Source organism: Passer domesticus, chromosome 34, assembly GCF_036417665.1.
Source record: "Passer domesticus isolate bPasDom1 chromosome 34, bPasDom1.hap1, whole genome shotgun sequence".
Taxonomy (NCBI): domain Eukaryota; kingdom Metazoa; phylum Chordata; class Aves; order Passeriformes; family Passeridae; genus Passer; species Passer domesticus.
In genome coordinates this window covers 1083224-1104777 of record NC_087507.1, presented here as the reverse complement: position 1 = coordinate 1104777, position 21554 = coordinate 1083224, and the positions used below count along the sequence as shown (strand labels likewise).

At 57.8% G+C, this 21554-nt stretch overlaps 1 protein-coding gene across 1 annotated transcript in view; it reads left to right on the top strand.

Moving 5' to 3' along the window:
- The window catches only part of CACNA1A (calcium voltage-gated channel subunit alpha1 A), a 35625-nt gene extending 15343 nt beyond the window's left edge, over window positions 1–20282 (top strand). The window contains 30 exon segments of the mRNA XM_064402058.1: window positions 516–574; window positions 1008–1120; window positions 1906–2037; window positions 2204–2276; window positions 2377–2494; window positions 2594–2661; window positions 2757–2863; window positions 3873–4488; window positions 4490–4569; window positions 5251–5587; window positions 5589–5619; window positions 6200–6341; window positions 6985–7114; window positions 7772–7831; window positions 7934–8040; window positions 9925–10024; window positions 12150–12310; window positions 12379–12519; window positions 13744–13945; window positions 14306–14470; window positions 14870–14980; window positions 15638–15721; window positions 15820–15936; window positions 16025–16090; window positions 16631–16731; window positions 18036–18186; window positions 18754–18863; window positions 18979–19008; window positions 19676–19742; window positions 19745–20282. Of these exon segments, the coding sequence (XP_064258128.1) occupies window positions 516–574; window positions 1008–1120; window positions 1906–2037; window positions 2204–2276; window positions 2377–2494; window positions 2594–2661; window positions 2757–2863; window positions 3873–4488; window positions 4490–4569; window positions 5251–5587; window positions 5589–5619; window positions 6200–6341; window positions 6985–7114; window positions 7772–7831; window positions 7934–8040; window positions 9925–10024; window positions 12150–12310; window positions 12379–12519; window positions 13744–13945; window positions 14306–14470; window positions 14870–14980; window positions 15638–15721; window positions 15820–15936; window positions 16025–16090; window positions 16631–16731; window positions 18036–18186; window positions 18754–18863; window positions 18979–19008; window positions 19676–19742; window positions 19745–20116 (4151 nt within the window). The 3' untranslated portion in view covers window positions 20117–20282.
- The last annotated feature ends 1272 nt before the right edge of the window (window positions 20283–21554 follow it).

The following is a 21554-nucleotide window of genomic DNA, read 5'->3' as shown; positions in this document are numbered from 1 at the left end:
GCTGGGGGACGCGGCCTTACTTCCACTCGTCCTTCAACTGCTTCGACTGTGCCGTGAGTGCCGGCGGATTCGGGATCCAGGGGATCTGGGATTTGGGGTTTGGGATCTGGGATCTGGGATTTGGGATCCATGGGATTTGGGATTTAGGATTTGGGATCCATGGGATTTGGGATTTAGGATTCGGGATCCAGGGGATTTGGGATCTGGGGTTTGGGATCTGGGATCTGGGATTTGAGATCCATGGGATTTGGGATCTGGGGTTTGGGATTTAGGATATTTGGGATTTGGAATCTGGGGTTTGGGATTTGGGATCTGGGATCCATGGGATTTGGGATCTGGGATTTGGGATCTGGGATCCATGGGATTTGGGATTTGGGATATTTGGGATTTGGGATCCAGGGGATTTGGGATCTGGCATTTGGGATTGAGGATATTTGGGATTTGAGATTTAGGATATTTGGGATTTGGGATCTGGGATCCATGGGATCTGGGGTTTGGGGTTTGGGATATAAAAATGTACGGGCTGGGGACGCGGCCTTACTTCCACTCGTCCTTCAACTGCTTCGACTGTGCCGTGAGTGCCGGCGGATTCGGGGGATCTGGGGTCTGGGATTTGGGATCTGGGAGTTGGGATATTTGGGATTTGGGATCTGGGGTTTGGGATCTGGGATGGGATCTGGGATCCAGGGTGGGATTTGGGATGGGATCCAGGATCTGGGATGGGATTTGGGATCTGGGATCCAGGATGGGATCCAGGACAGATCTGGGATGGGATCTGGGATCTGGGGTCCAGGACAGGATCTGGGATGGGATTTGGGATCTGGGATCCGGGATGGGATTTGGGATCCAGGATGGGATCTGGGATGGGATCTGGGATCCAGGACAGATCTGGGATGGGATTGGGATCTGGGTTGGGATTTGGGATCCGGGATGGGATTTGGGATCTGGGATGGGATTTGGGATCCGGGATCCAGGAGAGGACGGGGATCCCCGCCCCCCGCCCCCAGGTTATCATCGGAAGCATCTTCGAGGTGATCTGGGCCGTTGTGAAGCCGGGAACTTCCTTTGGGATCAGCGTGCTGCGAGCTCTCAGGTTACTGCGCATCTTCAAAGTCACCAAGTGAGCCCCGCCTGTGCCCGTGTCCCCTCGTGTCCCCTCGTGTCCATCCGTGTCCCCTCTGTGTCCCCTCGTGTCCCCTCGTGTCCATCCGTGTCCCCTCTGTGTCCCCCTGTGTCCATCCGTGTCCTCTCCATGTCCCCACGTGTCCCCCATGTCCATCCGTGTCCCTTGTGAACCCCATGTTCCCTCTGTGTCCCCTGTGTCCTCTCGTGTCCCCCCCATCCCCCTGTGTCCACTGGTGTCTATCCGTGTCCCCTGTGTGTCCCCTCTGTGTCTCCCTGTGCCCATCCATGTCCCCTCTGTGTCCCCCCCTGTCCCCCCATGTCCCCTATGCGGCCCCACATCCCCCATGTCCCCTCATGTCCCCCGTGTCCCCCGGTGTCCCCACAGCCCACCCCATGTCCCCCTGTGTCCCTCCCATGTCCCCCCGTGTCCCCAGTGTCCCCCCATGTCCCCCGGTGTCTCCACAGCCCGCCACTGTCCCTGCAGGTCCCCAGTGTCCCCCAGTGTCCCCAGTGTCCCCCGGTGTCCCCCCCTGTCCCCCCCGGTGTCCCCCTGTGTCCCCGGTGTCCCCACAGCCCGCCGCTGTCCCCTGTGTCCCCCTATGTCCCCCCAGTGTCCCCCGTGTCCCCCCAGTGTCCCCCTGTCCCCCCTGTCCCCCGTGTCCCCGGTGTCCCCACAGCCCGCCGCTGTCCCCTGTGTCCCCCTGTGTCCCCCCAGTGTCCCCCTGTCCCCCCTGTCCCCCGTGTCCCCGGTGTCCCCACAGCCCGCCGCTGTCCCCGCAGGTACTGGGCTTCCCTGCGGAACCTGGTGGTGTCCCTGCTCAACTCCATGAAATCCATCATCAGCCTCCTCTTCCTCCTCTTCCTCTTCATCGTCGTCTTCGCCCTTTTGGGGATGCAGCTCTTCGGGGGACAGTGAGTGACCCCCCCCCCGCCGCGGGGACCCCCGGCATGTCCCCCCCTCATTGGGGGGGTGTCTCTGTGCCCCCCCGTGCCCCCTGCTCGGTGGGGGGGGAGGGGGGCACCTGCCGCAGGCGGGGCTCCCACCGCTGCCCCCCCCCCCAAAATTCCCCCCCCCCAGGTTCAATTTCGACGACGGGACCCCTCCCACCAATTTCGACACTTTCCCAGCAGCAATAATGACGGTGTTTCAGGTATGCCCCGCCCCCCTCCCAGGTGAGGGGGAGGGTCTCCAGGGGGTGGGGGGTCGCGGGGGTCCCCGCTGCCCCCCAGGGCTGCTCTGTCCCCCCCCAGATCCTGACGGGAGAAGATTGGAACGCGGTGATGTACGACGGCATCAAATCTCAGGGCGGCGTCAAGGGCGGCATGGTCTTCTCCGTCTACTTCATCGTCCTCACCCTCTTTGGAAACTGTACCCTGGGGGTCCCCGGGGGTCCTGGGGGGCTCGGGGCGGGGGTCTTGGAGGGGAGGGGCCGCCCTGGCCCCCGTTTTGCCTTGACACGAGTCCCAGACACGCTCCTGAACGTCTTCTTGGCCATCGCCGTGGACAACCTGGCCAACGCGCAGGAGCTCACCAAGGTCAGGGGTCCGGGGGGTTTTGGGGGGTCCAGGGCGGTTTTGGGGGGTCCGGGGGGGCTCGGAGCCAGGCTGGACGTGGCGCTGGGGCTGTGCAGGATGAGCAGGAGGAGGAGGAAGCCGCCAACCAGAAGCTGGCGCTGCAGAAGGCGAAGGAGGTGGCCGAGGTCAGCCCGCTGTCCGCAGCCAACATGTCGGTGACCATGTGAGTGTCCCGAGCCCACCGGGATCGCCTCGGCTCCTTCCCCGGCTCCAAAAATCCCCAAAGCCATCGCCGAGCCAGGCTGGACCCACCCGGGCTCTGTGCTGGAGTCCATCCTGGATCCTTCATCAGCGGCATGCCCGGATCCGTGCTGGCTCCATCCGGCTCTGTCCCAGCTCCATCCCGGCTCCTTCCTCAGCTCCATGCCAGATCCACTGCGGCTCCATCCCGGCTCTGTCACAGCTACATCCCAGCTCTATCCCTGACTCCATCCGGCTCTGTCCCAGCTCCATCCCAGCTCAATCCCGGCTCCATCCCAACTCTGTCCCTGGCTCCATCCCAGCTCAATCCCTGGCTCCATCCTGGCTCTGTCCCGGCTCTATGCAAGATCCATCTGCAGATCCATCTCAGCTCCATCCCAGCTCCATCTGCGGATCAATCTCGGCTCCATCCCAGATCCATCCTGGCTCCATCCCAGCTCCATCTCAGCTCCTTCCTCAGCTCCATCCCGGCTCCATCTGCAGATCCATCTGCAGATCCATCTGCAGATCCATCCCAGCTCCACATGTGGATTGATCTCAGCCCCATCCTAGCTCCATCCCAACCCCAGCCTCGCCTCCATCCCATCCTCCATCCGGAATCTGTCCCAGCCCCATCCCAGCCCCATCCCTGCCCTATCGCGGCTCCATCCCATCCTCCATCCCATCCCCACCCTCTCCTCCATCCTGGATCCTCACCGGCTCCATCCCAGCCCCATCCCAAACCTGCCCCAGCTCCATCCCGGCTCCATCCCAACCCCACCCTCTCCTCCATCCCATCTTCCATCCGGAATCTGTCCCAGCTCCATCCCAGATCCATCCTGGCTCCATCCCAGCCCCATCCCAGACCTGCCCCAGCTCCATCCCGTCCTCCATCCCATCCCCACCCTCTCCTCCATCCCGGACCCGCCCCAGCTCCATCCCCACCCTCACCCCGACCCCTCCCAACCCAACCGCACCCCCGTGGGCCGCAGGAAGGAGCAGCAGAAGAACCAGAAATCCTCCAAGTCGGTGTGGGAGCAGCGCACGAGCGAGCTGCGCAAGCAGAACCTGCTGGCGAGCCGCGAGGCTCTCTACAGCGAGCTGGACCCCGAGGAGCGCTGGAAGGTTCCCTACGCTCGCCACCTGCGCCCGGACATGAAGACGCACCTGGACCGGCCGCTGGTGGTGGACCCGCAGGAGAACCGCAACAACAACACCAACAAGACGCGGCCGGGCGAGCCCCCGCCGGGCGAGCCGCGCTTCGGGCCGCTGCGCCCCGAGGAGCCGCGCCGGCAGCCGCCGCCGCGGTACCCCCCTCCCGAGCGCGACCCCCGGCCCGCGGAGCCCGCGGGACCCCGCGCCCGCAGCAGCAGCCGCGAGGCGGAGCGGGAGCCCAGCCCCGAGCGGCGCAAGGCGCGGCACCGCAGCCGCGAGGGGCGCGGGGGGTCCCCGCCGGAGCGGGAGCACCGCCGGCACCGCGGGCACCGGAGGGGGCCCGAGGAGGGAGAGGAGGGAGCGCGGCCCGAGCGGCGGCCGCGGCACCGCGAAGGGGGGCGGCCGCCCCGGGGAGAGGGCGACCCGGAGCACGGGGAGGGCGAGCGGCGGAGGCCGGCACCGGCACGGGCCCCCCCCCGGCTACGACGGCGAGGGCAGGAGGGACGACAAGGAGCGGCGGCACCGGAGGAGGAGGTGAGGGGTGCGGGGGGGACCCCCCAGAATCCCGGGATCCTCCCAGAACCCCTCCAGGACTCCCCAGAGCTCCCCCACAGCCTCCCCCGGGACCCCCCAGAACCCCCCAAGATCCTCCCAGAACCGCCCCCCCCCGAACTCCCCAGAGCTCTCCCACAGCCTCCCCCGGGACCCCCCAGAACCCCCCAGGATCCTCCCAGAACCGCCCCCCCCGAACTCCCCAGAGCTCTCCCACAGCCCCCCCCGGGACCCACCAGAGCCCCCCCAGAGCCCCCTCCAGAACTCCAGGACCCCCAAGATCCCCCCAAAGCCCCCTAGAGCCCACCCAGAAGCCCCCCAGAGCCCCCTCCAGAACCCCAGAACCCCCCAGAGCCCCACCAGAGCCACCCCAGAACACTCCAGAGCCCCCCCAGAACCCCAGGACTCCCCAGAGCCCTTCCAGAGCCCCCCCAGAACCTCCTTCAGAACTCCAGGACCACCCAGAGCCGCCCCAGGACACCTCAGAACCTCCTCCAGTAATCCAGCACCACCCGGAGCCCCCCAGAGCCCCCCCAGGACCACCAGGGTGGGACCGCTCCGGATGCCGAGGCAGAACCGGGGCTCTCGGGGGGCGCTCCCGGCTCCCCGGAGGGGTTCTCGGGGTTCCGGGGGTCTCCCCTCTGAGCCCCCTCCTCTCTGCAGGGAGCCGCAGCCGCCCCCGGTGCCGTCGGGCCCCCCCATCCTGTCGACCACCCGCCCCATCCAGCAGGATTTGGGGCGCCGGGACCCCCCCGTGGCCGAGGACATCGACAACATGAAGAACAACAAGCTGGCCACGACCACCGACCCCCCCGCGCCCCCTTCCGTGGGCAACCACGCCCCCGCCGGACCCCCCCGCCGGCCCCCCCCCACCGCGGCCAACCCCCCCCCGCCCCCCGAGAGCAGCCTGGGGGTCTCCAACCCCGCCCCTGCCCCCAACAACCCCTCCAAGGGGGGGGGCAGGCCCGAGCACACGGCCGTGGACATCCCCCCCCCCCTTCCCGCCGCCCCCCAGCAACGCCCTGGTGCAAGGTGAGGGGGGCGGGGGGATCTGGGGGGGCTGGGGGGGCGTCTGAGGGGGGGTCCGGTGAGATTTGGGGGTGCCAGGAGGGTCTGGGATGGCCAAGGAGGGTTTGGGGGGGGGGGATCTGGGAGGGTCTAGGGGGGTCCGGTGAGATTTGGGGGGGTCTGGGATGTGCGGGGAAACCGGGGGGGTTTAGGGGATGAGGAGGATTTGGGGGCTCGGGGGGGGGAATTTGGGGGCTCGAGGGGGATTTGGGGGCTCAGGCAGAATTTGGGGGCTCGGAGTGGGGATTTGGGGGCTGGGGGTGGGAATTTGGGGGCTCGGGGTGGAGATTTGGGGGGCTCGGGGGGAGAATTTGGGGGCTCAGAGGAGATTTGGGGGCTCGGGGGGGGGAATTTGGGGGCTCGGGGTGGAAATTTGGGGGCTCGGGGAAGAATTTGGGGGATCAGGGGGCGAAATTTGGTGCTTGGGCGGATTTGGGGGCTCAGGGGAAGAATTTGGGGGCTCGGGGTGGAAATCTGGGGGCTCAGGGGAAGAATTTGGGGGCTCGGGGGGGGTCCCTGACGGCTCTGCCCCCCCCCCCCGCAGTGAACAGGAACGCCAACCCCGAGCCGCTGCCCCGCAAGGAGGAGGAGGAGAAGAAGGAGGAGGAAGGCGAGGGGCAGGACGAGAACGGCCCCAAGCCCATGGTGCCCTACAGCTCCATGTTCATCCTGTCCACCACCAACCCGTGAGCGGGGGGCCCGGGGGGCCCGGGGGGTCCTGAGGGGCTCTGGGGGTCCCGGAGGGTCCCGGGGTGCTCTGGGGGGTCCCGGGGGGCTCTGGGGGTCCCGGAGGGTCCCGGGGTGCTCTGGGGGGGTCCCGGGGGGCTCTGGGGGGGTTCGGGAGGGGACTCGGGGGGAGTTCTGGGAGGTTCTGGAGGGGCTCTGGGGCCTCTGAGGGGTTCTGGGGGGTCCTGAGGGGGGCCAGAGGGTTCTGGGGCGTTCTGGAGGGGGCTCGGAGGGGTTCTGGGGAGTTCTGGGGGGTTCCAGGGTGGGTCCTGGGGGGTTCTGGGGGGTCCTGGGGTTCTGGAGTGGCTCTGGGGGGTCCCAGGGGGGATCTGGGGGGGCTCTGGGAGATCCCGGGGGGCTCTGGGGGTCCGGGGGGGGTCCCGGGGGATATGGGGGGGGGTCTCGGGGGTCTCAGCCCCGGCCGCGCCCCCCAGGTTCCGCCGGCTGTGCCACTACATCGTGAACCTGGGGGGGATCCGGGGGGGATCTGGGGATCTCGGGGTTCTGGGGGGGCTCTGGGGGTCCCGGGGGATTTGGGGGTCCCGGGGGGAGTCCCGGGGGATATGGGGGGGGGGGGGTCTCATCCCCGGCCGCGCCCCCCAGGTTCCGCCGGCTGTGCCACTACATCGTGAACCTGCGCTACTTCGAGATGTGCATCCTCATGGTGATCGCCATGAGCAGCATCGCGCTGGCGGCCGAGGACCCGGTGCAGCCCAACGCGCCCCGCAACAACGTGAGACCCCTCCCCAAACTGGGCCAGACCCCTCCCCAAATCCTGCCCAACGCGCCCCGCAACAACGTGAGACCCCTCCCCAAATTCCGTGAGACCCCTCCCCAAATCCTGCCCAACGCGCCCCGCAACAACGTGAGACCCCTCCCCAAATTCCGTGAGACCCCTCCCCAAATCCTGCCCAACGCGCCCCGCAACAACGTGAGACCCCTCCCCAAACTGGGCCAGACCCCTCCCCAAATTCCGTGTGACCCCCCCCCAAATTCTGTGTGACCCCTCCCCAAACTGGGCCTGACCCCTCCCCAAATCGGGCCAGACCCCTCCCCAAATCCCGCCCAACGCCTCCCGCAACAACGTGAGACCCCTCCCCAAATTCTGTGTGACCCTTCCCCAAATCCTGACCGAGACCTTCCCCAAATCCTGCCCAACGCGCCCCGCAACGAGAGACCCCTCCCCAAATTGGGCCAGAGCCCTCCCCAAATCCTGCCCGAGACCCTCCCCAATTTCTGCCACCCCACTTTTGGCCCTCTGGGGGGTCACGGGGTTCTGGGGGGGCTCTGGGGGGTCCCGGGTTTCTGGGGGGTTCTGGGGGGTTCTGGGGGGGCTCTGGGGGGTCCCGGGGTTCTGGGGGGGGGGTCCCACCTTGCCCCCTCCCCCCAGGTGCTGCGGTACTTCGATTACGTCTTCACGGGGGTCTTCACCTTCGAGATGGTGATCAAGGTGAGCGGGGGAGGGTCTGCGGGGCCGGGGGACCCCCCGGACCTCCCAGGACCCCCCAGGACCCCCCCGGACCCCCTGACCCCCCCTTTGCCCCCCCCCCAGATGGTGGATCTGGGGCTGGTGCTGCACCAGGGCTCCTATTTCCGGGACCTGTGGAACATTCTGGATTTCATCGTGGTCAGCGGGGCCCTGGTGGCCTTCGCCTTCACGTGAGTGCCACCGGTGCCACCAGTCCATCCCAGTCCATCCCAGTGCCACCAGTGCCCCCCAGTGCCACCGGTGCCACCAGTTCATCCCAGTCCATCCCAGTGTCACCAGTGCCCCCCAGTTCATCCCAGTGCCCCCCCAGTGCCACCGGTGCCACCAGTTCATCCCAGTTCATCCCAGTGCCACCAGTGCCCCCCAGTGCCTCCCAGTGCCTCCCAGTGCCACCAGTTCATCCCAGTTCATCCCAGTTCATCCCAGTGCCACCAGTGCCCCCCAGTGCCACCGGTGCCACCAGTCCATCCCAGTTCATCCCAGTGCCACCAGTGCCCCCCAGTTCATCCCAGTGTCACCAGTCCATCCCAGTGTCACCAGTGTCCCCCAGTCCATCCCAGTGCCCCCAGTGCCCCCCAGTCCCTCCCAGTCCCTCCTAGTCCCCCCCAGTCCATCCCAGTTCCCTCCCAGTCCCTCCCAGTGCCCCCAGTCCCTCCCAGTTCCCCCCCAGTCTCTCCCAGTACCCCCCAGTCCCTCCCATTTCCCTCCCAGTTCCCTCCCAGTCCCCCCAGTCCATCCCAGTCCCCCCCAGTCCATCCCAGTCCCTCCCATTTCCCTCCCAGTTCCATCCCAGTCCCTCCCAGTTCCCCCCTGCCCGGGCTCTGTCCCGCTCGCTGTTGTCGCTTTGCCGTTTGTCACCGCGTCCGTGTGTCCGTCCTGTGCCCGTGCCGTGGGGGGAGCCCTGAGTAAAGGGGGAGGATCCTGTGAGTAAAGGGGGAGGATCCTGTGAGAATCCTGTGAGTAAAGGGGGAGAATCCCCTGAGTAAATGGTGAGAATCCTCTGAGTAAAGGGTGAGAATCCCCCCAGTGTCTGAGCAGCTGTAAAAGAAAGGCTGAGCATCCTCTGAGTAAAGTTTGAGCATCCCCTGAGTAACTGAGCAGCCCTAAAGTCTGAGCGTCCTCTGAGTAAAGTTTGAGCATCCCCTGAGTAAACTCTGAGCATCCCCTGAGTAACTGAGCCACCTCCAAGGCTGGCCTGAGCATCCTCCGAGTAAAGTTTGTGCATCCTCTGAGTAAAGCCTGAGCATCCTCTGAGTAAAGCCTGAGCATCCTCTGAGTAAAGTTTGAGCATCCTCTGAGTGAAGTCTGAGCATTCTCTGAGTAAAGTTTGAGCACCCCCTGAGTAAAGTTTGAGCATCCCCTGAGTAACTAAGCAGCCTAAAGTAAAGTCTGAGCATCCTCTGAGTAAAGTCTGAGCATCCTCTGAGTAAAGTCTGAGCACCCCCTGAGTAAAGTGTGAGTAAAGTCTAAGCAACCCCCTGAGTAAAGTGTGAGTAAAGTCTAAGCACCCCCTGAGTAAAGTCTGAGTAAAGTCTGAGCATCCCCCGGGTAACCGAGCCGCCCCCAAGGCTGTGCTGAGCATCCCCCGAGCCCCAGCAGCCCTGAGTAAGCTGGGTGTAACCCCGGAGCAGACCCCGGAGGGGGGGCTGCCCCGAGGGTCCCCCCCTCCCTCGGGGGGCTCCGGGGGTCCCGGGGGAGGGGAGGGGTCTCTGTCTGACCGTGCCTTGTCTTTCCTCCGCCTCCCTCCGCCGCAGGAGCAGCTCACGGTAAATCCTTCAGCCTTCGTCTCCCTCCTCGTCCTCGTCCTCGTCCTCTTCCTCGTGCTCGTGCTCGTGCCTCGCTCCCCCCGCCCCAAATTCCCACGCCCCCTCCCCAAAATAAACCAAACCCACCTCAGGTTGGGGGGGGGAAGGGCTGGGATTGGAGGGAGGGAGAAGGGGGAGGGGAGGAGGGGGGAGGGGGGAGCAGCCCTGGTCCTGCTGGGGTGTGGGGGGGGGTCGCAGCGGGGGTCTCGCGCCCCCCACCCACAATCTGCCCCCCGCCCCCCACGGCAGTGGCAGCAGCAAAGGGAAGGACATCAACACCATCAAGTCCCTGCGCGTGCTGCGCGTGCTGCGGCCCCTCAAGACCATCAAGAGGCTGCCCAAGCTCAAGGTGCCGCACTTTGGGGAGGGGGTTTCGAAAATGTTGGGAGAGGTGTGAATTCGGGCCGCGGAAATGGCGGAAAAATTTTGGGGAAAGATGAAAATTCGGGCCTCGGAAATGGCGGAATTGGGGCTGGAGCTGGGCGGTGGCCGGGGGTTTGTCAGCAGAAAAAATTTGTGTGAGGTGTGGGAAAGAATATATAATATAATTGTAATTATAATTATACTATACTAATACTATATTATACTATACTATATTATACGATTATATTATATATTATTATATACTGTTATATACTATACTACACTATACTATTACATTTTATATTATATTATATTATATTATATTATATTATATTATATTATATTATATTAATAGAATAATATAATCTAGAATAATATAGTACAACAAAGTAATTAATTAGCATTCTGATAAGATGGAGTCCTCCTCATCATTCCTCAGGGATGAAAATATCCATTGCAGCATATAACATGTTTTTTTTATATATATATATATATATATATATATATATATATATATAATACAATATAATACAATATAATACAATATAACACAATATAATGCAATAAAATACAATATAGTACAATATAATACCATAAAATATAATATAATACAATATAGTACGATATAATACGATATAATACAATATAACACAATATAATGCAATAAAATACAATATAGTACAATATAATACAACAAAATATAATATAATACAATATAGGACAATATAGGACAATATAATATAATATCATATAATACAATATAGTACAGTATAATACAATATAATACAATAAAATATAATATAGTACAATATAGTACAATACAATACAATATGATACACTATAAAATATAATATAATACAATATAATACAACATAATACAATATAATACAATAAAATATAATACAATATAATATAGTACAATACAACACAATACATTACACTATAAAATATAAAATATAGTACAATGCAACATAGTACAATACAACACATTGCACTATAAAATATAAAATATAGTACAATACAATATAGTACAATACAACACAACACATTGCACTATAAAATATAAAATATAGTACAATACAATATAGTAAAGTACAATACAATACATTACACTATAAAATATAAAATATAGTACAATACAATATAGTACAGTACAATACAATACATTACACTATAAAATATAAAATATAGTACAATACAACATAGTACAATACAATACATTACACGATAAAATATAAAATATAGTACAATACAACATAGTACAATACAACACATTACACTATAAAATATAAAATATAGTACAATACAATATAGTACAATACAACACATTGCACTATAAAATATAAAATATAGTACAATACAATATAGTACAGTACAATACATTACACTATAAAATATAAAATTAGTACAATACAACATAGTACAATACAACACAATACAACACATTACACTATAAAATATAAAATATAGTACAGTACAACATAGTACAGTACAACACAACACATTGCACTATAAAATATAAAATATAGTACAATACAACATAGTACAACACAACACAACACCTTGCACTATAAAATATAAAATATAGTACAATACAACATAGTACAATATAATACAACACATTACACTATAAAATATAAAATATAGTACAATACAATATAGTACAATACAATACAATACATTGCACTATAAAATATAAAATATAGTACAGTACAACATAGTACAATACAACACAACACCTTGCACTATAAAATATAAAATATAGTACAATACAACATAGTACAATACAACACATTGCACTATAAAATATAAAATATAGTACAATACAATATAGTACAGTACAATACAATACATTACACTATAAAATATAAAATATAGTACAATACAACATAGTACAATACAACACAACACCTTGCACTATAAAATATAAAATATAGTACAATACAATATAGTACAGTACAATACATTACACTATAAAATATAAAATATAGTACAATACAATATAGTACAATACAACACAACACATTACACTATAAAATATAAAATATAGTACAACACAACATAGTACAATACAACACCTTGCAGTATAAAATCCATCCCGCTCCCCTCAGGCCGTGTTCGACTGCGTGGTGAACTCGCTCAAGAACGTGCTCAACATCCTCATCGTCTACATGCTCTTCATGTTCATCTTCGCCGTGGTGGCCGTGCAGCTCTTCAAGGGCAAGTTCTTCTACTGCACCGACGAGTCCAAGGAGTTCGAGAAGGACTGCAGGTAGGGCCGGCCCGCGGGGCCGCGCGCCCCCCGCCCGGCCCTCGCCCACCCGCGCCCCTCCCCGCCAGGGGCGAGTACCTGGTCTACGAGAAGGACAACGAGGTGAAGGCGCAGAAGCGCGAGTGGAAGAAGTACGAGTTCCACTACGACAACGTGCTCTGGGCGCTGCTGACGCTCTTCACCGTCTCCACCGGAGAGGGCTGGCCGCAGTGAGGAGGGGGCTGTGAGGGGGGGCAGCGGGACCCCAGACCCAAACCCAACCCCGGTGTCACCTGGTGTAACTCCAGTCTCATCTGGTGTAACCCCAGTGCCACCCCATTGTCACCTGGGTACCCAGTGTGTCACCGCAGTGAGGAGGGGGCTGTGAGGGGGGGGCAACGGGACCCCAGACCCAAATCCAGCCTCATTTAATCACCCCAGTGTCACCTGGTGTGACCCCAGTGTCATCTGGTGTAATCCCAATGTCACCTGATGTAATCCCAATGTCACCTGGGTACCCAGTGTGTCACCGCAGTGAGGAGGGGCTGGGGGACAGGGGGGGTGGCCGCAGTGAGGAGGGGGCTGTGAGGGGGGGGGGCAGCGGGACCCCAGACCCAAATCCAACCCCAGTGTCATCGGTGTGACCCCAGTGCCACCCCAGTGTCACCTGGTGTGACCCCAGTGTCTACTGGGTACCCAATGTGTCACCGTAGTAAGGATGGCATTTGGGGATGGGGGCTGTGAGGGAGGGGGGCAGCGGGACCCCCAGACCCAAATCCAGCCCCATTTAATCCTAGTGTCACCCCAGTGTCACCTGGTGTGATCCCAGTGTCACCTGGTGTGATCTCAATGTCACCTGGGTACCCAGTGTGTCACCGCAGTGAGGAGGGGGCTGTGAGGGGGGGCAGCGGGACCCCAGACCCAAATCCAACCCCGGTGTCACCTGGTGTAACTCCAGTCTCATCTGGTGTAACCCCAGTGCCACCCCATTGTCACCTGGGTACCCAGTGTCACCTGGTGTGATCCCAGTGTTATCTGGTGTGACCCCAGTGTCACCTGGGTACCCAATTTGTCACCACAGTGAGGAGGGGGCTTGGGGATGGGGGGGCAGCGGGACCCCCAGCCCCAAATCCAACCCCGGTGTCACCTGGTGTGACCCCAGTGTCACCCCAGTGTCACCTGGTGTGACCCCAGTGTCACCTGGGTACCCAGTGTGCCGCCGCAGTGAGGAGGGGGCTGGGGGACGGGGGGGGCAGTGGGACCCCCAGCCCCAAATCCAACCTCATTTAATCCTATTGTCACCCCAGTGTCACCTGGTGCGACCCCAGTGTCACCCAGGGCTCTGAGGGGGCAGCGGGACCCCCAGCCCCAAATACAACCCCAGTGTCACCTGGTGCCACCCAGGGCTCTGAGGGGGGCAGAGGGACCCCAGCCCCAAATCTGTGCCCCCTCAGGGTGCTCAAGCACTCGGTGGACGCCACGTACGAGAACCAAGGGCCCAGCCCCGGGTACCGCATGGAGATGTCCATCTTCTACGTCGTCTACTTCGTGGTCTTCCCCTTCTTCTTCGTCAACATCTTCGTGGCCCTCATCATCATCACCTTCCAGGAGCAGGGCGACAAGATGATGGAGGAGTACAGCCTGGAGAAGAACGAGGTGCGGGGCTGTGGGGGCACGGTGGGGGGACACCTCTGTGTCACTGCTAGGGTGGGGGGACAGCGCGGGTCACTGCTGGGGTGGGGACACCCCCGTGTCACTGCTGGGGGGGGGTACACCTCTGTGTCACTGCTGGGGTGGGGACACCGCTGTGTCATTGCTGGGGTGGGGGACACCGCTGTGTCACTGCACCAGGGTGGGTGACCCCCCGTGTCCATATTGGGATGGGTGACACCATCTCCACACTAGGATGGGTGACACCCCTGTGTACCCATTGGGATGGGTGACCCCCCCATGTCCCCGGGGTGGTGACCCCCCGTGTCCCCCCGGGGTGGGTGACACCCCCGTGTCCCCCCGCAGAGAGCCTGCATCGACTTTGCCATCAGCGCCAAGCCGCTGACGCGGCACATGCCCCAGAACCGCCAGAGCTTCCAGTACCGCATGTGGCAGTTCGTGGTGTCCCCTCCCTTCGAGTACACCATCATGGCCATGATCGCCCTCAACACCATCGTGCTCATGATGAAGGTGGGCTGGGGGGGCTGGGGGCACCCCCAGGGGTTGTTGGCAGCCCCCCCGAGCCCCCCAAATCCTCCTGGTCCTGGGTTTGTCCTGCTCTGTCCCCTCCGTGTCCTTGTCCCTCCATCCCCAGACCCATTTCTGGAGCCCAGCTTTGTCCTGCAGCTCTGTCCCCCCTGTCCCTGTCCCCCCCAGAAGCCCCCCTGGGATCCAGGAAACGCCCCTGTCCCTGTCCCTGTCCCCTGACCCCCCCGCGCCCCGCAATGTCCCCCTGTCCCCGCTGTCCCTGTCCCTGTCCCTGTCCCCTGACCCCCCGCACCCCGCAATGTCCCCCTGTCCCTGTCCCTGTCCCTGTCCCCTGACCCCCCCGCACCCCGCAATGTCCCCCTGTCCCCGCTGTCCCCGCAGTTCTACGACGCCTCCGACACCTACGAGAACGTGCTCAAGATGTTCAACAACGTCTTCACCTCCCTCTTCTCCCTCGAGTGTCTCCTCAAGATCATGGCCTTCGGGGTCCTGGTACGGGGGGACCCCGGGGTTGGGGGGACCCCCAGACCACCCCGGGGACGCGGGGGGTGACAAGACATCAGGGAACCCCGGGAATGTTGGGGTCCCCAAAACCTCAGGGGATCCCAGGAACCTCAGGAGACCCCAAAACCTCAGGGGATCCCAAGATTTTAGGAGACCCCAAAACCTCAGGAGACCCCAAAATCTCAGGGGACCCCAAAACCTCAGGGGACCCCAAAACCTCAGGGGATCCCAAAACCTCAGGGGACTCCAAGAACCTCAGGAGACCCCAAAATCTCAGGGAACACCAGGGACCTCAGGAGACCCCAGGAATGTTGGGGTCCCCAAAACCTCAGGGGATCTCAGGAACATCAGGAGACCTCAAAACCTCAGGGGACTCCAAAACCTCAAGGGACCCCAAAACCTCAGGGGACTCCAAAACCTCAGGAGACCCCAGGAATGTTGGGGTCTCCAAAACCTCAAGGGACCCCAAAACCTCAGGAGACCCCAAAACCTCAGAGACCCCAAGGACCTCATGGGATGAGCGCCCCAGATCTGTCACCCGGCAGATCCCGGGTGCAGGGCTCCACCGTGGGGTCACCCCGAGGTTTCTGGGGCCAGCCCGGGGTACCCCAAGCCCGGTGACCCCACATCCTCCCCCGTTCCCAGAATTACTTCCGCGACGCCTGGAACATCTTCGACTTCGTGACGGTGCTGGGCAGCATCACCGACATCCTGGTGACGGAATTCGGGGTAGGTGGGCGCCACCGCCACCCCTGCCCCCATTTCTGGGGTCCCCTTTGCCCCCCCTCACCCCCTATTTTTATTTTTTTCCCCCTCCGCCCCACCAGAACAACTTCATCAACCTGAGCTTCCTGCGGCTGTTCCGCGCCGCGCGCCTCATCAAGCTGCTGCGCCAGGGCTACACCATCCGCATCCTGCTCTGGACCTTCGTCCAGTCCTTCAAGGTGCCCCCCAAAACCCCCCCGAAACTGCCCCCCGTGTCCCCCGAGGGGCACGGGCAGCCCCCCGTGACCGGCGCGCCGTGCCCCCCAGGCCCTGCCCTACGTGTGCCTGCTGATCGCCATGCTCTTCTTCATCTACGCCATCATCGGCATGCAGGTGAGACCCCCGGGAGAGACCCCCGGGCGGGGGGGAGACCCCCGGGTGCAGGTGAGACCCCCGGGAGAGACCCCCGGGCAGGGGGGAGACCCCCGGGTGCAGGTGAGACCCCCGGGAGAGACCCCCGGGCAGGGGCGAGACCCCCGGGTGAAGGTGAGACCCCCGGGAGAGACCCCCGGGCAGGGGGGAGACCCCCGGGTGCAGGTGAGACCCCCGGGAGAGACCCCCGGGCAGGGGGGAGACCCCCGGGTGAAGGTGAGACACCCCCAGGTTCAGGTGACCCCCCAGGTGTAAGTGACACCCCCGTGTGTAGGTGAGACCCTCCTGGTGCAGGTGACCCCCCCGTGGGTTCAGGTGACCCCTCCAGGTCCAAGTGACCCCCCCAGATGTGCAGGTGACCCCCCAGGTTCAGGTGAGACCCCCCAGATTCAGGTGACCCCCCCAGGTTCAGGTGAGACCCCCAGGTTCAGAGGTTCAGGTGACCCCCCCCAGGTTCAGGTGACCCCCCCAGCCCCCCCTGAGCTGCCCGGCCCCCCGCAGGTGTTTGGGAACATCGGCATCGAGGAGGAGGATGATGAGTCGGCCATCACCCAGCACAACAACTTCCGCACCTTCTTCCAGGCGCTGATGCTGCTCTTCAGGTGAGCCCCGCGCCTGGGGGCACCTGGGGGCACCTGGGGGCACCTGGGGGCACCTGGGCAGCCACTGCCACCACCCCTGTGCCACCTGGGTACCCAGTGCCACCACCCCAGTGTCACCTGGTGGAATCCTGGTGAGACCCCCCGGGTGATCCCAGTGTCACCTGGCATAATCCCAGTGCCACCCCAGTGTCACCTGGGCACCCAGTGCCACCCCAGCACGTCCTCTGGTGTAATCCCAGTGCCACCCTGGTGTCACCTGGTGGAATCCCAGTGTCACCCCAGTACCACCTGGGCACTCAGTGTCACCCAGTGCCACCCCAGCACATCCCCTGGCTAAGTCCCAGTGCCACCCCAGTGCCCCACTGGTGCCACCCTCGCTATGACAGCCCCTGCTCCATGTCCCCCGCTGTCACCGTGTCCCTGGTGTCACCTGTGTCCCCAGGAGTGCCACCGGCGAGGCGTGGCACGAGATCATGTGTGTGTCACATGTGTCACATGTGTCCCCTGTCCCCAGGAGTGCCACCGGCGAGGCGTGGCACGAGATCATGTGTGTGTCACATGTGTCACATGTGTCCCCTGTCCCCAGGAGTGCCACCGGCGAGGCGTGGCACGAGATCATGTGTGTGTCACGTGTCACGCGTGTCACATGTGTCCCCTGTCCCCAGGAGTGCCACCGGCGAGGCGTGGCACGAGATCATGTGTGTGTCACGTGTGTCACGTGTGTCACATGTGTCATGTGTGTCCCCAGGAGTGCCACCGGCGAGGCGTGGCACGAGATCATGTGTGTGTCACATGTGTCACATGTGTCCCCTGTCCCCAGGAGTGCCACCGGCGAGGCGTGGCACGAGATCATGTGTGTGTCACATGTGTCACGTGTGTCACATGTGTCCCCTGTCCCCAGGAGTGCCACCGGCGAGGCGTGGCACGAGATCATGTGTGTGTCACATGTGTCACCTGTATCACATGTGTCCCCTGTCCCCAGGAGTGCCACCAGCGAGACGTGGCACAAGATCATGTGTGTGTCACGTGTGTCACGTGTGTCACGTGTCCCCTGTCCCCAGGAGTGCCACCGGCGAGGTGTGGCACGAGATCATGTGTGTGTCACATGTGTCACGCATGTCACATGTGTCCCCTGTCCCCAGGAGTGCCACCGGCGAGGCGTGGCACGAAATCATGTGTGTGTCACATGTGTCACGTGTGTCACATGTGTCCCCTGTCCCCAGGAGTGCCACCGGCGAGGCGTGGCATGAGATCATGTGTGTGTCACATGTGTCACGTGTGTCACATGTGTCCCCTGTCCCCAGGAGTGCCACCGGCGAGGCGTGGCACGAGATCATGCTGTCGTGCCTCAGCGGCAAGCCGTGTGACGAGAACTCGGGCATCAAGGAGGACGAGTGCGGCAACGAGTTCGCCTACTTCTACTTCGTGTCCTTCATCTTCCTCTGCTCCTTCCTGGTCAGCGCCCGCGGGGTCCCCAGAGTGCCACCAGAGTGTCCCCAACGTGTCCCCAGAGTGCCACCAAAGTGTCCCCAACGTGTCCCCAAAGTGTCCCCAGAGTGCCACCAAAGTGTCCCCAAGCTGCACCTCCAAGCAGCGCCCAAAGTGCCCCCAAAACTCCCCAAACTGCCACCAAAATCCCTCAAAGTGCCCCCAACGTGTCCCCAGAGTGCCACCAAACCGTCCCCAACGTGTCCCCAAAGTGTCCCCAAAGCAAGATGACACCAAAGCATCCCCAAATCCCCCCAAACCCCCCCAAAAGTGCCCCCAAACTGTCCCCAAAGTGCCACCAAATCCCCTCAAAGTGCCCCCAGATCACCCCAAAGTGCCCCCAAAGTGTCCCCAAACCCCCCCGTGCCCCCCAGAGCCCCCTCCCCACCCCCCTAACCCCCCTCCATCACCTTCCCCTTCCTCTGCTGCGCCCGGGGGGCTCCGTGTCCCCTCGGGGGGGGGTGGGGGACAGACCCCTGACCCCCCCCCGTGTCCCCCTGACCCCCCCCGTGTCCCCTGTCCCCCCCCCCAAAGATGCTGAACCTTTTTGTCGCCGTCATCATGGACAACTTCGAGTACCTGACGCGCGACTCCTCCATCCTGGGCCCGCACCACCTGGACGAGTACGTGCGGGTCTGGGCCGAGTACGACCCCCGCCGCATGGTGAGGACCCCCGGGGGGGCGCGGGGACACCCCTGGGGGGGACAGGGACACCCCCCGAACCCCCCCGGGGGGACAGGGACACCCCCAAACCCTGAGGGTCTGATCCCTGTACGACCCCGCCGCATGGTGAGGACCCCCCGGGGGGGCGCGGGGGGACACGGGGACACCCCCCGAGGGGACAGGGATGCCCCTGGGGGGGACAGGGACACCCCCAAACCCTGAGGGTCTGATCCCAGTACGGCCCCGCCGCATGGTGAGGACCCCCGGGGGGGCACGGTGGGGACACCCCCAAAGGGGACAAGGACACCCCCAGACCCCTCTGGGTGGGGGTGTCCCAGTTTTGGGGAGGGGTCCTGGGGGTTTCTATCTCCCCCGGGGGGGTCTGCAGTACCCAAATCACCTCGGGGGGGGGGGGGGCCTGGGGGTACCAATCGCCCCCTCCCCACCCCGGAGGGGGGGGTCCCATCCCCGGGGGGTCCCATCCCCCACTAACGCACCTTTCCCACCCCCCCCCCGGCCCGGAGTGGTCCCGGGGGGGGTGTCCCGGTTTTGGGGGGGGTGTCCAGGTTTGGGGGGGGGGTGTCCCGGTTTTTTGGGGGGGGGTCCCCGCCCCCCACTAACGTGTGTCTCTTGCAGCGGGCGCATCCACTAACCGGGACACGCACAGTTTGGGGGGGGGGTCCCGGGGGGCTGTCCCCGTTCTGGGGGGGGCCGTCCCGGTTCTGGGGGGGTCCCGGGGGGGTGTCCCAGTTTTGGGGGGGGTCCCGCCCCCACTAACGTGTGTCTCTTGCAGCGGGCGCATCCACTACCGGGACATGTACAGTTTGTTGCGCGTGATCTCCCCCCCCCCTGGGGCTGGGCAAGAAATGCCCCCCATAGGGTGGCCTGCAAGGTTCGCCGCCCCCTCCCCAAATTAATCTTTGAAACCAAAACCCCCCCTCGGTCCCCCCCCCCGGGGCTGGAATGCGCTTCCCGGCGCCGGATATACATCATATATGGGCCGATGATATATGTCATGTATATGTCACACAGCCCCTCCCCCCGGCATGGAGACCCCCCCCCGGCTTCCCGCGGCCCCCCCGGCATGGGGCACCCCCCCCCCCCAAAAATCCCCCCCCCTCAAAAACACCGCGGGTGGGGCCAGAAGGGGAAATTCTGCTTCGCCTTGGTTTGGGTTTTGTGGTTTTTTTGGTCCGTTGGTTGGTTGGTTTTGAATTGTTCTGTTTGGTTTTGATTGTTAATTATTATTATTGTTAATTAATATTTTTATTTTATTATTTATTTATTGTATTATTTATTTATGGTATGATTTATTTATTTCTTATTATTTCTTTTTATTATTTCTTTTTATTTCTTATTATTAAATTATTATTATTAAATCATTATTATTTATCCTTTAATTATTCATTGTTATTTAATTATTTATTATTTTCTGTTGGGTTTTTTCATTTACAATTTCATCTCCTTTTTTAAATTAATTTTTTTTATATTTGTTGAGGGTTTTTTAAATTTCAATTTAATATTTTTAATTTCCAATATAATTTATTTATTTTATTTAATTTCTTTCTTTTTAATTTAATGGTTTTTAAATCTCCAATTTAATTATTTTTATATTTCAATTTTAATTTCTTTTTAAAATTGTCATTATTTTTAATTTAATTTTTTAATTTTTAAAAATTATTAGTTTTTAAATTTGATTTTTTATTAATCTAATTTTTTAGTATTTTAAATTCCCCTTTTTTAATTTACAATTTAATTTCTTTTTAAAATTTAGTTTCTATTTTAAATTTAATGTTTTCCGTTTAAATTTTTAAATTTAATTTTTATTAATCTAATTATTTTTTAGTATTTTAAATCCCCTTTCCTTTTAAAATTTTCAATTTAATTTATTTTTTAATTTAATTTATTTTTAAATTTAATTTCTTTTTTTGTTAAATTTAATTTATTTTTTAAAATTTTATTCCTTTTTAAAATTTAATTTCTAACATTTAATTTCCCTACCTTAATTTTTTTAAATTTCATTTTTTTTATATTTTAACCCCCTTTTTTTATAAATTCCCAATTTAATTTCTCTTTTTTTAATCTAATTTTAATTCTTCAATTCAATTTAATCTAATTTTTCTATTTTTTTCACATTTATTTTAAGTTTAATTTCCCCATTCATTCCCTTTTTTTTTAATTTCTCTTTTTTTAATCTAATTTTAATTCTTCAATTCAATTTAATCTAATTTTTCTATTTTTTTTCACATTTATTTTAATTTTAATTTCCAATTCATTCCTTTTTTTTTAATTTCTCTTTTTTAAATCTAATTTTAATTCTTCTATTCAATTAATCTAATTTTTCTATTTTTTTCACATTTATTTTAAGTTTAATTTCCCAATTCATTCCTTTTTTTTTAATTTCTCTTTTTTTAATCTAATTTTAATTCTTCTATTCAATTTAATCTAATTTTTCTATTTTTTTCACATTTATTTTAAGTTTAATTTCCCAATTCATTCCTTTTTTTTAATTTCTCTTTTTTTAATCTAATTTTAATTCTTCAATTCAATTTAATCTAATTTTTCTATTTTTTTCACATTTATTTTAAGTTTAATTTCCCCATTCATTCCCTTTTTTTTTAATTTCTCTTTTTTTAATCTAATTTTAATTCTTCTATTCAATTTAATCTCAT